Source organism: Rissa tridactyla, chromosome 6 (assembly GCF_028500815.1).
Source record: "Rissa tridactyla isolate bRisTri1 chromosome 6, bRisTri1.patW.cur.20221130, whole genome shotgun sequence".
NCBI classification, from domain to species: domain Eukaryota; kingdom Metazoa; phylum Chordata; class Aves; order Charadriiformes; family Laridae; genus Rissa; species Rissa tridactyla.
In genome coordinates, this window is record NC_071471.1 from 38126180 (window position 1) to 38140899 (window position 14720).

The following is a 14720-nucleotide window of genomic DNA, read 5'->3' on the forward strand; positions in this document are numbered from 1 at the left end:
TGGAGGACTGTGTTTGATGTGTGGATTTTTGGATTGGTAGGACGTTTTTTGGTTTGGTTGGGGTTTTTTGTTTGTGTTTGGTTTTGGTTTTGTCATCTTCAGCAAGAGCACACCATTCATCTCAGCAGTGCTAAGCTATGTTAGGAGGCATGCCTTTGAGTGAAGTTACACAAATTGTTTTCATAAAGTACAAAAACTTTATCCCAATGTAATAAAAACATATTTCTGTGCATCACTGGCAAGCACTGCCCGGGCGTCAGGAGATAAAACTATGCAGGATTGTCTCAGATCAATAATGTTCATAGTATTCTTGGCTTGCCCCCTACCCCACAATTCTGTTTGTTCTTGAAGGGCTGCTTTACCTGTGTGCTCATAATTTATTTGCAAGGTTCTTTGCCGATAACTTGTAATAGCAATGTAAAAATTAAATCTGCCCTTAATGGTTGGTATCAAGAAAGCCTACACTAGATTTGAGCGGTGGGTTAATACATACCAACTTTGTTCAGTGACCTCTTCTCAAAGTTTAATTAAAATTACGTAATAATCTCAGAATAAGTAAATCCGTATTTAGCTTCTAAAGTTTACTACCAAACATAATCTATGTCGCTATCAAACCAAGTGGCTCCAATGCAGTCCCATCTTCCTGCTTCAAATGGTTGGAAAGGAGGAAGAAACAGAATCATACAGTTATTTAAATGCTAGTTCTGCCAAAATAGAGAAAGTTTACAAATAGGATTTTGTAATTTTATGCTGGATCATAATTTGTCCTAAGTATTTTAACCATTGCATTTAGTATTTTAGGCATTGCTGTGTTTTTATTATTGCATCATTATTTCTTGCTGGAATTTTTGGGTCTTTGTCTGAAGCAACGGGTGTCTTAATCTTTTCTGAATATAATGTGAAAAGTTATGGTCATTTGTTTATCCCATCATACCACCTGTACACCTGCCTTCTCATACCTATGAGTGCTCAATAATGAAGTTTTTCAGGGTTTTGTGAGAGAGTGCAGTGAGATATGAATAGAACTTCTCCTGTTTTCAGAAGAGGAGGAAAGTTTTCTTGTGGAATTACAATCTTCCTTTGTCACTGATGTGTCACTTCTGATACAATTAGAAGATTAAAAGATCTTCCCTAACTTTGCATCTCCTTTTAGCTATTTTCAGTGGGGGTAGATTTCACCTTTTTAAATTCAGTGAAGAATTAAAGTTGATTTTATTAATAAACATAACAGGTAATTCATTTTACTCCTGGAAGGCACTTATCTCTTGGTTAGAACTTGTCTGTTGTCTAGAGCTGCATTATCAACGTGATCCCAATTTTATTTAATTATATTGACTGAAATATATTTTATGATTAAATATTTTATATACAAGATACTCAGCTTTCAAAGCTTTTAACTTGTTTGAGGTTTTGCATATCTTTTTTATTATAATGACCTTTTTATTGCAGATGCCAAAGCACCAGTGTCATATATCCCTGTGCCTTTTTGTCATTACAGTGGGGTTTTTTTGCTTGCCAGTTTGTTTTTTTGGTTAGTAGTAAATATGGATGCCTTTTTACATAGCTTGAGGTTCTGTGCATATTTAAGCTCCCCCACTGCATCGTTTGGGAAAAATAAAAGGCACAGCTTAATAGAAATAAAAGTTCTGCACAGTTTTCTGTTAGAAGAACAAAATTACCCGATTGTCACTGTGTTTCTGTGGTTTCTTTAGTAGTAAACCTTGAGTCAGCAAATGCTAATTCATGATGTGGCTGGATTATCTATAGATAATTATCTGTTCAAATTTTTGTTACGTGTCCTAGAATATCCCTGAGAAGTGAGTCACTTGCCCCAGAAGGAGTCAATGTTAGTAGCTAAGTATGTATCATATAATTATTCTGTAATTGCGTGTTTCAAATTAGTTTGGTAATAGCTTGGAAAAATCCACCTTCGAAAAGCTCAAAAAATACTTTGTGTTATTTTGGTGTGTTGTTTGTGCACATACCTTGATGAATCCTGGGCGGTATGCTTAGAAACTGTTCGCATTACATAAATGAAATGAGACTAATGTAAGATGCACAAAATAGTTCCGATTTTAAATGAAGACATGCATTCTGATCTCTAGAAGTGACAGAATCAAAGGACACATGTACTGTTGACCTTGAATGTCACCATCCCATTATACTTTATTTAGCTATAAAAATGCGGAACTACGGAGTTCCATCTTCCATTAACAAAACTTTATGATCAATTCAGGTGCTTTGAATTCAGTTTCTGTTTATTTACATGTGTGGAGAGAGTGCTATTCTATACACAGGAAGAATGGATTGAAGGCCATTTCTTTACTTATGTCTCCAGAGGAATTCCAACCTACATTCAGCTCAAAACTTTTTACTCCTGCCAGAACATGAAATTTCTGGGAGCTTTTGCTTTGGAGCAAGTATGGATGTATTACTGTATTCCGGGGAGCAGGGTGGTAGTTAAACCTACCAGTTTTCAACTACATTTAGTTATCCTGTAATATTAAGGCACAAAATAATTCTTCTCAAAAGATACTATATTAACATATATTTGACAGGCGCACAGTTTTAGTACTGGGAAACATGAATTAATGTAACGTTTGGGGCCAGCATTCTTAATCATGGATCATATTTTGTAGATATTAGCTCTGCACCAAATTGAGAACTTTGTGAGTGTTTACATCTTCCATGAATATGAGCAGTTCTTCAGAAATGCCAGCTTTACAGACTGTTTGGCTTGCCATTTGGTGAGACTAGAGAAGGCAACATCAGCACAGTCCCTATCTGGATTTCGCCTTGTAAGCATGTTCTTTACATTTCTGCAATAGAGATTGGTACTAAATCTTTGTAATCTATGCACTTTTTTTGCGCTGTGTGTGTCTGAAAGTTCCTTTTGGCTGAGTCCACGAGAGCTCTGCTGAATTAGGTTTGAGTGCAAGCCGTTTTCCATGTACCTACTGTTGTATACATAGATATTATTTTTGTGTGTAGCTATCCTGCCTTTCCCTCAGAGATGAACACCGCAGCCATGCACAGCAAATGAAGCATGTCATCATTCTAAAGGCTAGGATGAAGTAGTCGATGACTTGACAGTGAAGTCTGAAAAGCAGAGTTGCCCATTCTTTGATTACAGTTTGTGCTTTTCATACTAATCTGTTTTAAATATTAGTCGCTGAAACACTGTGGCTTTGTTTACTGCTATTGGGTAAAGGTGGCATTGCTTGGCCAGTGGAGAAAAGAAAATGAGGGACAGAATGTGAAACAACCAGAAACATAAATTCAGTGTCAGAAGCCTCTTTTTGTGGGGATCTTGTTTTGAAAAGTGTGAATTGAGTTCTGAATAGAAAAGACTGCCATTTCAGAAACACATTTCTGAATTTCTTGCTTTTGATGTGATAGCTGCTTTTGAGATGTTGTTGCATGTAATTGGAGAGGATACAGCATGCAGAAAACACAGTGAATGAATTCCAGTAGGGTAATACCTAGAGCAGTATGATAATGACTAACAACTTTTTTTTGTTAGTACATTAGATGAACTGTGACACGTTCATCTTTGTAGCAGCCTGCTATAGAGGCAGGATTATAAGAATATTATTGGCATAGAAATCTGTAGGTGATTGAAAGGCTGGTTACCAATGTTGACAAAAGTGAGATAAATTAAACGGGTACCTGAGATTTCAGTTATAAATGAGAGGGGGCTTAAATACACTCTCTCCCCATCACCTGTAATCATACACAGTTACTCTTGGACTGTAATTACATGTAGACTTAGAAGGTGTTACTAATCTAACAGATGAATAAAATGGCTTGAGAATATTTATTCCCAAACAAAGCTATACGTGTTCCTTTTTTGATTCGATTGCTAAACTGTGTTATCCTGGGGTGAGCTCTTTCAGCTTCAGCACTCTAGCTTCTTTGAGAAATATTTGACTGAATTTGGCTCTACGGTTACTGTGTCAAGTTGATGGATCTGCCCACTTAATTTTGTTGGAAAATCATCTGCTGGAGGTGCAGATGAACGTAAAGCTCGACAGCCAACTCCTGTTCAACTGCAAAAAAAGATAATCACCAAACAAAACCCAAGCAATTAATAAAGGCTTTATTTTGTTAGAGAAACTAACCGTTTTCAGTATTCACCATGTCCTTGTATTTTATTTCTAGTACATTTCTTGTTTTCTTCTGCTGTAGTCACTGCCATATCAGATCTTTGCCCTTTTTTCCTTGTTTTATTTAATTAAAACGCTGATCAAAGTATCCTCTTGTAATGTTACTCCAGCCCTGCTACATGTTTCTTATTCTTCTGTTGTCTCCTTTTGCCAGACCTTAAGCTGGATGACTTCTCCGTACCTTAAGGCACTACCTCACTGACCATTGCTTCCCCCCACTGTGTGACAGGATAGGTGTCTGTTGGCCCGCAATTTGTTATTTCTAAAAGAAACGAGTAACTGTTCCATAGTCTAAGGCTACCCCATTAATGCTGGCCAGGTTGGTCTTGTTGTTGGTGGGTTTTTTTGTTGTTATCATTGTTGGGTTTGGGGTTTTTTTTGTTGGTTGGTTTGTATTTTTCCCCACCATTTTAACCCATTACGCACGGGAGTACGTCCTTGAGAGGTACATCTACTGTGTATGCCTCAAATCTCATTTTAGCTTATCTTTATTTTGCTGTCGTCATGAGCTGTTCAGAAGCTAGTTAGTGGAAGGTATGTACGATTATCTTATTATTGCCATCATTTCGCTTTATCCTCAAGCTTCCCTCAACTTGTGTAATCTTCTGTTATTATTCTGTTAACTTGAGACTGGCTTTCATTTAATGGAGTGTGTAGAGTATGGTTTATCCTGTACTTGATGAGGACATGTGTATGTTACTGCAGCACAAGTAATAATAATAAATGCTATCGTCAGCTAACTTGTGCTCAAAAGTGCAAGGAGATATTTGAAAACTATTAATTTGGCTCCTGACGATAGGCCCAAGCAGTAGAGCAGGAAGAATAACAGTTTTCTGGTAATGTTTACCTGAACTGTGAGACTTGTTGTACAAAAATACAACACTTGGGACAACATTTGAGGAAAAAGTAATGATAGATAATGATGGAATTCGAACAGCTTAAATATTCTGTAATAAGATAGAGTGAGGCTATATTTAATTAGTCAGCAACAAATTATAACCCTGTTTTAGATCAGGGAACAATGATGAAACAGTGACTTCAGATTAGTTTTGTTCATGTTGTTTCTTGAGGTCAGTTCAGATAAATTTATGCCATAAATGATAATTGGAGTGAAGTAGAAGAGCTAAGCTCTATGAAGTGAAAGAAATTGGCTAAAACTTTTTCAGCTTGGACTCTTTTTGGTAAGAGTATAAGAGCCCTGGTGTGAAGTATGTGTTGTTTTGGTTTTTTTTCTTTTTTTTCATGGGAAAAGAGGGTTTAAAAACTCCATTTTATTTGTGTGATAATGTATCTGTTCAAATTTCTTAGACCATATTGAGAATACCCCAGTGTAAATCATATATGTTGTGGATTTGTTTGTGTTTGGTTTTTTTTTTTTTTTTCCCTATGTGAGTGCCTCTTGTGGCTTCACAATTTTTGGTGATTTGTAGTTGTATTTTGTTCTGAACATAAAATACTAGTGATGTTCAAGTATTTCAAAGGATTTTGAATGTGTACATCATACAATTTAATAAAAAACAGATAAAGCTTCTTGCCAAGTTTGATTTTTCTGAAGTAAATTAAAAAAAAAAAAAATCAGATAATATGATTCAGCAGGAGAACATGAGACTGATCTTACTGAACAGCATTATATTGCACTGTTGGGATGACGAGAAGCGGCAGTTGCCTCTTGCTTGCTGTTTTTGTTCCCGTTGGATCTGAGGTGAATAGACTTCCACAACACAAACACCAGAATGGTGAATGCCCCCTTTTTCAGTCATACTGGAAGTGTCCAACAAAGGCTGTGGGTTTGGAAGTACTTACAAGTCTACACAAAGGAGCCTTTCATGATTGCTGCTCCTAATTTAATGAATCTTGGGTCTCGGGGTAGTCCCAGATAGAACAAAGCTAAGCGTATACCTGTGCTTAAGCAAGCTTTAATGATTTTCCTTAGCCCTTAGGTCTGTCACCTTGACATGGTTCCCAGGCAAAACAAAGACACATGATCTGTACCATGCTCTGCAACTTAGCTGTGGCAGGATTTTAATTTCATTAATATCAATCTGAACTGTTCTATGGAATGTAGGTGTCATCACGCTTCTGTAAGCCACGTTTAATCAAAGGGGAATTAAGTCTTTTCTTAATAGGATATTGAGCATTAGAGCAGTTTACCTTGGGAACCATGAGGAACATCGTGACCTGAAATATTTAATTCAAGATTAACTGCCTTTCTGTAGAATGTAACTGATTTAGCCTCTAGCTGTAAACTTTCTGAGGGAAGCCTTAGGTAAATTCTGTGGTTTGTGTTATTTAGGTGGTCAGCCTAGCTGATCTGTGCATCTTGTGTAGCCTTCGAATCTGTCAGTCTGTGGGTGAGTACAGTCTCTGTACTGTCAGATGAGGATGCCTGCCTGCGCTGTAGTTTTTGCATGTAGTGAAGGTTTCAGGACTTCCACTTGCAGAGATACCTGGAGTCGTTTAGATTTCTGAAGGCACCCATTTAATAAAGTTGACTACATTCTGTAATAGTTTTGGTGATCTTCCCAAGCAGTTTACCTCTTTACTACATTTGGCAAGAGAAATATTTTATGGTTCTTCTGTTACTGAAACAGCTTTTTACACAGTCTTATCTTTGGCAGAGCCAATCATAAGTACACTAAAACAAAGAAGAAAATACAGAAAGAAAAAGTCTTTATTGTATTCAACCAGAAATAGGGTTTGACTTTCAGATAATATCTTACTGGAGGCTTGAACAGAGAAGCTAGAAATTACTTGTGTAGTATTTCAGTCATGATGGACACATTTTAAACCCTAAACTGTTAGTGTGGTGAATGGAAGCAGGAACAATGTGACCTAGGGTCTATTGAGGTGAATTTTTGAGCCCCTAGCTCAGAAAACTGATCCTGTGAAATTGAATCAAATGTAATAGGAATGAAAACAGCAACGTCTGAACTCTTGCAAACTTCTTATGTTTCTAAGAGAGTGTTGGGGGAGCTGCCATAGAGCCAAACAGCAATGGGCTGTTTTGTATTACACTGTACTTGGAAGGTTCTGGTATCTTTGGTATTGATGTTGAAATAAAAAAACCAGAGATTATTTCTCATATGCAACTGTGGAATATCCAAATGTGATCAGATGTACAGATCTTGTTTTGTTTTGACAAGCTCAGAGGGTATTTAATTGAGTGCTGGTACTTGACCACACTTTCCTCCGGCTTTGTAGCCCATCTCTTGGACCCTTTGGGCAGCAGACACTGGTATAGTTGTATAAACAGTGCTCTCAATGCTTCATTGCAAATCGTGCAGAAATCTGTGTGCTGCAAAGCCTAGCTTCGTGAGGACTCCTGTGTGTGTTTCTCACGGGCAGTGTAAATGAAAGCACCCCACTTAGGCTCTTTCTGAAAGCTATTTGCAAGCTTGTCTGTCTCACAGTATGGTTTAGGAAGCAGTTCTGAGATGAGAGCAACAAAAAGACAGAACAGATCTGCTCCTTTGGCTTTAGCTGACTAGTATTTCTTCCTGCTTGGTGCACATCTGTGCAGTCCACATCCTAGAATCAAAATTTGGGCTGGATCTCCACCTGAGAGAAGCTAAAAATCTTCGTTGTAAAATCCCTGGCATGTACAGGGATTGGCAGTGAATTTTTTTGGGGTGTGTTTTGCATATTAAAAAAGTATCATGAATTGTGTAGAGTTACATCCTGTTTGCTTGAAACAGGCTTTCCAAAAAGTACTCAATTTTGAGGCTTAGCTAGTAATGGCAAGTATTTATAAATTTACTTTATAATGTTTTCAAATGTTTGCAGTTTGTATGGAAAAAAAGAGCTAAAATTAATGATGCCAACTCTTTTAAAAATGCCCCACAGTACGTAGGTGATGCTTGTTTGATGCCAGCCTTGATGTCTTGTCTTTCAGCTGTGTGGTTTGGTTTTGTGCGTAATAACTGTCCCTTCAGTTAGGCAGGATTGTTAGTAACAGGCTGACCAAAATGGTGAAGGTGGCATTCTCACTGCTAAGGTATCAGTATATACTGGCCTATTAGGGTATCTTGCAAAGTCTTTTATGGCTTTTTCCAGGACCAGTATGTAATTTCAACTGTTTCTTCCTTTTTTAGAAAGTGGAAGATAACTTGGAATATATTTAATTTGGGACGTTGGTTTTATTCTTCTGGTCTGCTTCCCCTCTTCTGCTTTTTAATTCTCTCCCATTTATTTGTGTGCACAGATATTGTCCTGTTGTTAGGTTGCACGTTTTCTGGGTATAATTTTTGGAATAGTTACAAGCATCCAACATTAAGAGTGTTGCTTACTTTATAAATTCTTGTTCTGTGTTTTTACTGAAATTATTTTTTTTTCTCATGACATATTGTGTACTGGCTGCTGAAAACAAAAGGTAGAGTAGGATGAATTATATAAGCGTAAATGGTAATCAGTATGGCTTGTACGTCTGAAAAACAAACACCAAGTCTTCTCAAGGTCAAAGGAAGTGGAGTTTTCTACTAATTCCAAAATTATTAATTCCTAAAATGGTCAAACTGCTAGTATTATTTTTTAAAAAAAATCTGGAAATCCACTATTACTACATTGCATTTTCTGTTTGTGTATTCTACACTTCATATAGAAAGAGCATCACAGGCAGCATCGCCTCTCAACCAAAGAGGTTTGAGTGCTGAGCTGAAGCTTGGTAGGGTTACATTTGTTCCACAGAAGTTTCTGTGAGGAGCTGAAGGATGTGATACATACTGTCACCAGAAGTGATTCTTCTGAAGTACCAAATGCAGAATTGTTTTAAAAACATGGTCTGTGTGCAAGTCTTGAGTCACTGTGTTTTCTTCCTCATTTTCCATGTCTGGAGCTTAAAATTAGTCATTAATGAGAAGGTTAGTCATTAATGAGGTGCTCTTTAGTCTACATTTAGAGAATAGTGTTTAGGAACTGAAAGCTCAGTCTGTTTTAAAGGGGATGAAGGAAAGGGAAAGGGGATTAGTGCAGACGCTTTCCTCATTTAGTTTGTTCATTTGTGCATGTGTGGCATTTTTCATTACATTTTTACCAAGTCACTTGGAATAGCAACAGTCTGCAGTTCCTTATAGATGAGAAACAAAGTTGTCTTATCAAATGAAAACTTCCATTTTATCCTATTGCTGAAGTACCTTCAATCCACTAGAAGCCTTAAGCAGTGGACTCCATCACTGCAGGTCCTGGGGCACGTGGTAACACAATTGAAAAGGTGATCTGAAGCATAGTTCCTAAACTGCTTACAGTTGCATCTTTTGAATTTTAAGCATTTATTTTAATAAACAAAGGAAGTAGTTTCTGTTAGTGGTGAAATTGGAAGTCAGTTGAGACTGGCTTTAGCATAGTATGTTACTGCCTGCTTTGAAGTATTTATTCAAAGTGTGTGTTTAGTGCCAAAGGTAGTACTATAACAGAGGAACATGCTGAACACTTATCTTTATAAAAATGAACCCTAATAAGCTCATAAATTCCGTGCTTTAAAAAAATCCTGTGCTTGCAGAGCCTTCAGTAGAAGCAATGTACATAAATGGAAATTTAAGCCTTCAGCAGCTTGAGTGGTCTGTTGACTTACTTGAGAAGCCAGAAGCAGTTGCCTCTGAAAGCATAAATAAATGTCTGCAGGAAGAGACACTGTGTTTCCAAAGAAGTGATGCTGCAAATGAATAGTGCATGTGGTTATGCCTAGGAGATACACACCTTTGTTGGTGTCTTTGCATAGTACTTCAAAGTCCCTGGTGACTCATTTTTAATGTCTGCATTCTGATGAGGTATAAATGATCCACCTTTTAATCTGTATCAGCATTGCTGAGCTATTGCTATTTTTCAAATGCTAGAAATGATGTGTGATTTTAGGAGTGCTCCAAGCTGCACTCAACATGCCTTTGGGAGAGCTTCTCTTCTAATCTCCCTGGAAGTTCCTATGATTCTTTCCTGCATTTATTGCAGGAGAGAATGTTATTTACAAACTAAAATGTAACGCACCTTCTGCACATTCAGTATTTTAACCATATATACTTTCTGGCAATTGCATTTAAAAGAAACAATAAATGAGAGTGGGCAATTGGGATTGTGTCTTTCACATAAGACGCATAAATGGTGTGCCTGCTTTTAGGGGTAGGATCATACACCATCAAGACAGATCTGCTGCCAGGTGATACAGCTGATAAATGCTTTTGTTGCAGACTTTGTAGATCTGGAGCATGAATAAAATAAAATTGTGTAACACATAGCGGGGGGGGGCTATATTGAAAGGATGCCTGAAAACTGTGGATAAAACTGTGCTTAGCACAGCCAAATTAGAAAAGGAAAAAGAAGAGTCAGTTCTAAGTCTTTACTGGGCCTGGCTAGAGCAGTGTTCTGTCACCTGCTTGTAACATCTACTATTTTAAAAGTTGCTGGTTTTGTTTTAAGGATACTGAATGGAGTCAGACTTTTAAATGAGCCTTTAGACTTGTGAGCTGAACTTCTTTAAAAAAGTGTTTCATAGGCAAATTGCTGAAACCATAGCCGGCAGTGATGGATTTTTTTTTTCTTTTTTCTTTTTTTTTAATTTTATTTTTTTATTTTAAGGACTGTTCCATATTATTGGAGGTACAGATCAAGTGGTGATGATGATTATTACTATAATCAGATACTTTAAAACAACAGGCTGTGCAGCTTTAGAAAAAATACTGATCAGGCTCAGGACTTTCAGACTGTAATTGTTCAACCGTTGAGCACTTTTTTGCTATAGCATGCACTTTCTGCATTTATTCAGAATTAACTTGATTCTCTACTAAAAATTTAAATTCTTTTCTAAATATGGGTAGTTCGATGGCATGTTCTTCAAGGTAGGTACATGGTGCTGTGCTGTATATATGAAGGCAGAATTCATTGTTGAAAAGCTGAAAGTAGAATAAATTACATAATTTCAGTATTAGTAATCTGGAAAATAAGGGAGATGACAACTTCAGCTTTATTCAGTGGTTTTCTGCTTAACTTTGCAGATGCCTTGCAGTGTAGATCACCACTAATTCGATAATAATTCTGAGACGGTGTGGCTCCTGATGGGTCACATTCAGACAACAGTTAAACAGTGTTTAAATATATTTATTATGTCATTATTGAAAATTAAGTAACAACTTCACAGTAATTCCATTCCTGTTTTGTGAAAATATGTAGTAAATTCTGGTATGTTGGTGTGATCCTGTATGTTGGTGCTGTTTTATGCAATGTGACGTGTTAATAATGTAGTAGCAATTAGCATGCGTGATATTTTAATCTTAAGCAAGTTTCTGTTTTCGTGTGTTAGAGGATTTAAGGTAAACGGAGAGCTTTTTGCCTGCAAAAAGTTGGGTTAGTGTTTATTTGGTTGGCTTGGGCTTTTTTTGTTGTGTTCTTTTTTTGACTTTTCCCCTTCCTGCCGTTTAAAGATTCTTTGCTTTTCATGATGCACACGGAGTAGTTTATGTATTTAATCTGCGCAGTTACTCTGTTTCTTTTAAGTCTCTCCTCCAGACTGAATTAAATTTTTTCAGTCTTTTCTCACAGTTCTATGTTTTTTAGATCTCTGATGATGATGATGATATTGATGCTGTTACGTCTTCAGTGGGAGAGAAACTCTTTGTGTCTTTCTAGAAGTATGGTGCCCCAAAATGGATAGAGTATTACACTTAAAATTCAGTTGTGCAAAAGTAGAGCAAAGCACTTACCTCATGGTTTTCCAGGTATTTCTTCTGTTTATACTTCTCAGACTGTTGTTTTTTCTGACAGTACCTTATTTTTTGCAACCACGTTGCATGGTGGACTTGCATTTATTGACTGATGCACTGTAAATGCAGATGCATTTTTTGCTACTACCTGTCCAGTTGGTTCCAATTCTAAATTTATTTTGCCTGTGGGGAATTTTTTTTTCTTAGTGGAGAATAGGGTGCTTTTATATTTGTACTTACGGGACAGAAATCTATTTTTTAGATCACTTGCGGAGTTGGTGAAGAAATCTTACCATTTCCTTCATTGTAGTAGCCTTCTCTCCACCTTCTCTGACCATCTAGTAAAGTAATAGGCACATAATCTATTCTTCCTTATCCAAATTGTTAGTAAAAAGACTCAATCCCAGCAGTATTCTTCTGAAAGCCTAGTTATGTGTGTTTGTTCACTATGAGAGCACAAATATTACTAAGTCATTATTTAAATTTCACCAACTGTGTAAGTTCATATAATATGTAAAAATACCAGCCAAACAAAACTGATTACAAATTTCGCTTATAATCCAGAACAGGGGCAAGAGGATTGATATTATTGTAAAGAAACATCAGATGGACTTAGGACGAGCAATTTCCTAGTTCTTATTCTTTGGTGCAATGACTTGATTACAGTGGCATGATACTGAGAATGTTTTGTGTATACTGTCAATCAACATTGGGGGTTAGTGTGGTGTAGTGTTTTTATTTTTCACATTTTTTGCTTTATATGGTGTTTTGTCGTCTTAAAGCCATTCTCCCCTTGATAAATAAACAATACTGGGAAGGGGAAAAAAGGCTAGTGTAAGGTTAATGTTCGCCTTCTACCTGCAATATGTATTAGTTTAATTTATATAATGTTTAGATATAATATCACCAAAAAGCTCTGTTAGGAAAAAATCCCTCTAGTTGATTTTAAAGAGATATCAATAGAAGTTAATCACTTCAGGATCAAATATTTCCACCTTCAATTAGTCTTTCCTGGGAGAGATGGAATCTGCCTTTTTCATGTGAACATACTATTTTTAGGCCTAACTGATTTAAAAATATATCTGCTGCTTTTATATCGATGCAGTATGTGTTAATGTCCCATGCCACTGATCCTAAAAGAGATACATGTTGTCCTGGCAAAACCTTCCACTTTCACATGACAGAGGCTGCTAATATCTCTTTTAGTGAAGACACTCTGTAATAAGCTTTGTGATAATGGTTGTTAAAGAGTTTAAACTCAAAACAGAAGTGTTGTATGCCGTACCGATAAATGTGTGCCTTATGTAAGTAAAAACTTCCTGATATCTTGCAAACTGGAATAGTATGAATTCTAAACTAAAAATAAAATACTGGGATTTTTGCTATCCTGTTCTGTTAGCGTCTTAATTCACGAAGCTAAGATGGAAGCTAGCCTAAGCTACATCTGACGGGTATTCATGCTGAGGACAGAAACAAATGCTGAGCAACACTTTCGCTTACAGAACAGAAATGCTGCTCTACAATTTTACGTAAATCATAACATTTTATTTCTGAATACATAATTATTTAGATGTTGGGTTTTGTGGTTTTTTTTGGTACAGGTTATTAATGCTGCTTTAGCTCTGGCTGCCAGACCAAAAAGTCAAGTTGTGAAAAACAACATGGAGATGTATCGGAGCACATGGGAGAATCACATCCATGTTCTTACCGAAGCTGTGGATGATATAACAAGTATTGATGATTTTCTTGCTGTATCAGGTATGATAATTTTCAGAATCTGATTATTCTTTTATATGCCTGGAAAATTTTTCATAACATTTCAAAAGGAAACCAATGGGAGATCAGTTTGTGTAGGGTTTTGTGACGCTGTTGCATCTGTTTGAAATGTCTCCGCGCAGTAGGTGTTCCTACTCTGCACAATGTATAGCTGCACAGAAGTTACTTGAGCAAACTGTGGGTGCGTGAAGCAAAGTGGCTACGTTACAGTGGGTATGTTTATCCATCATCACAAGTTCATGTAGCTCTAAGGTTCAGAATCCTCTCTGCAGCTGTGAGAAGTCTCCTTCTAGAAAAGGAACTGCGTATCTGTGTGCATACACGTAAAACAGGAGATTCTCACAGTATCTCAGTTCCACAGTAATTGCTGTGATAGCTGAAATGGGAATCCATGTGGGCTGCTTTTTTAAGTTGATGTATTTAGAAACACCTCATAAACCAAAAAAAGATGCACTGTACCGTTTCCAGAATTTTCAGTTAAAAATATTTGTCAAGCAAAGTGTACTTATAAATCTCCTCACTGAAGAGACCTTTGATAGCAGGAAATGGTATTTACCGAAGCAGTGAGTGTCTTCAGCATTTATACAGAAGATAAAAACCCAGTTGTTTCTTTTTTTCCCCCCATGTGTAAGTTAGCCTTTAATGAAAACTGATAATGAACCTTCCTATTGCTCATAGAATCTGGGAGGTTGCAGATCTTCCCTGTTGGAAAAGGCGGGTGCTGCTCTTTTCAGAGTAGTCTCCTGGCTCTTTGGTGTATTGTGTATTCATTGGTTGAGCACAGTTGAATGATTGACAATATTTCACAGTAAGTAAAGCCAGAAACTGTAACTTAAGTAGCAGTGATGTGTAGGCCTACATAATCACGACATCCAAAAAAGTAAACATTCATGTATTTGCTCTAAACCACGTGCAGAACATCTTCTGAAGAAGCTTTGGTAGAAGCTTTTGACACATGTTAATTTAGTTTGTTTAACTTCAGGTGTCACGCTTGCTCTTAAGTGATGTGCTGAGTTCGCTTATGGCAGTAGTCCCCTGCTTGTTTTCGGAAGATTTTTTTATTAGATCATGTACAAAGAAGTAATTATTAAGA

General features: G+C 36.8%; 1 protein-coding gene across 3 annotated transcripts in view; it reads left to right on the forward strand.

Moving 5' to 3' along the window:
• CTNNA3 (catenin alpha 3) overlaps window positions 1-14720 on the forward strand; it is a 533166-nt gene that overhangs the window by 361839 nt on the left and 156607 nt on the right. For all 3 annotated transcript variants that reach the window (XM_054204553.1, XM_054204552.1, XM_054204554.1), the window contains exon 11: window positions 13453-13609. In XM_054204553.1, the coding sequence (XP_054060528.1) occupies window positions 13453-13609 (157 nt within the window). The remainder of the gene's footprint in view (window positions 1-13452; window positions 13610-14720) is intronic.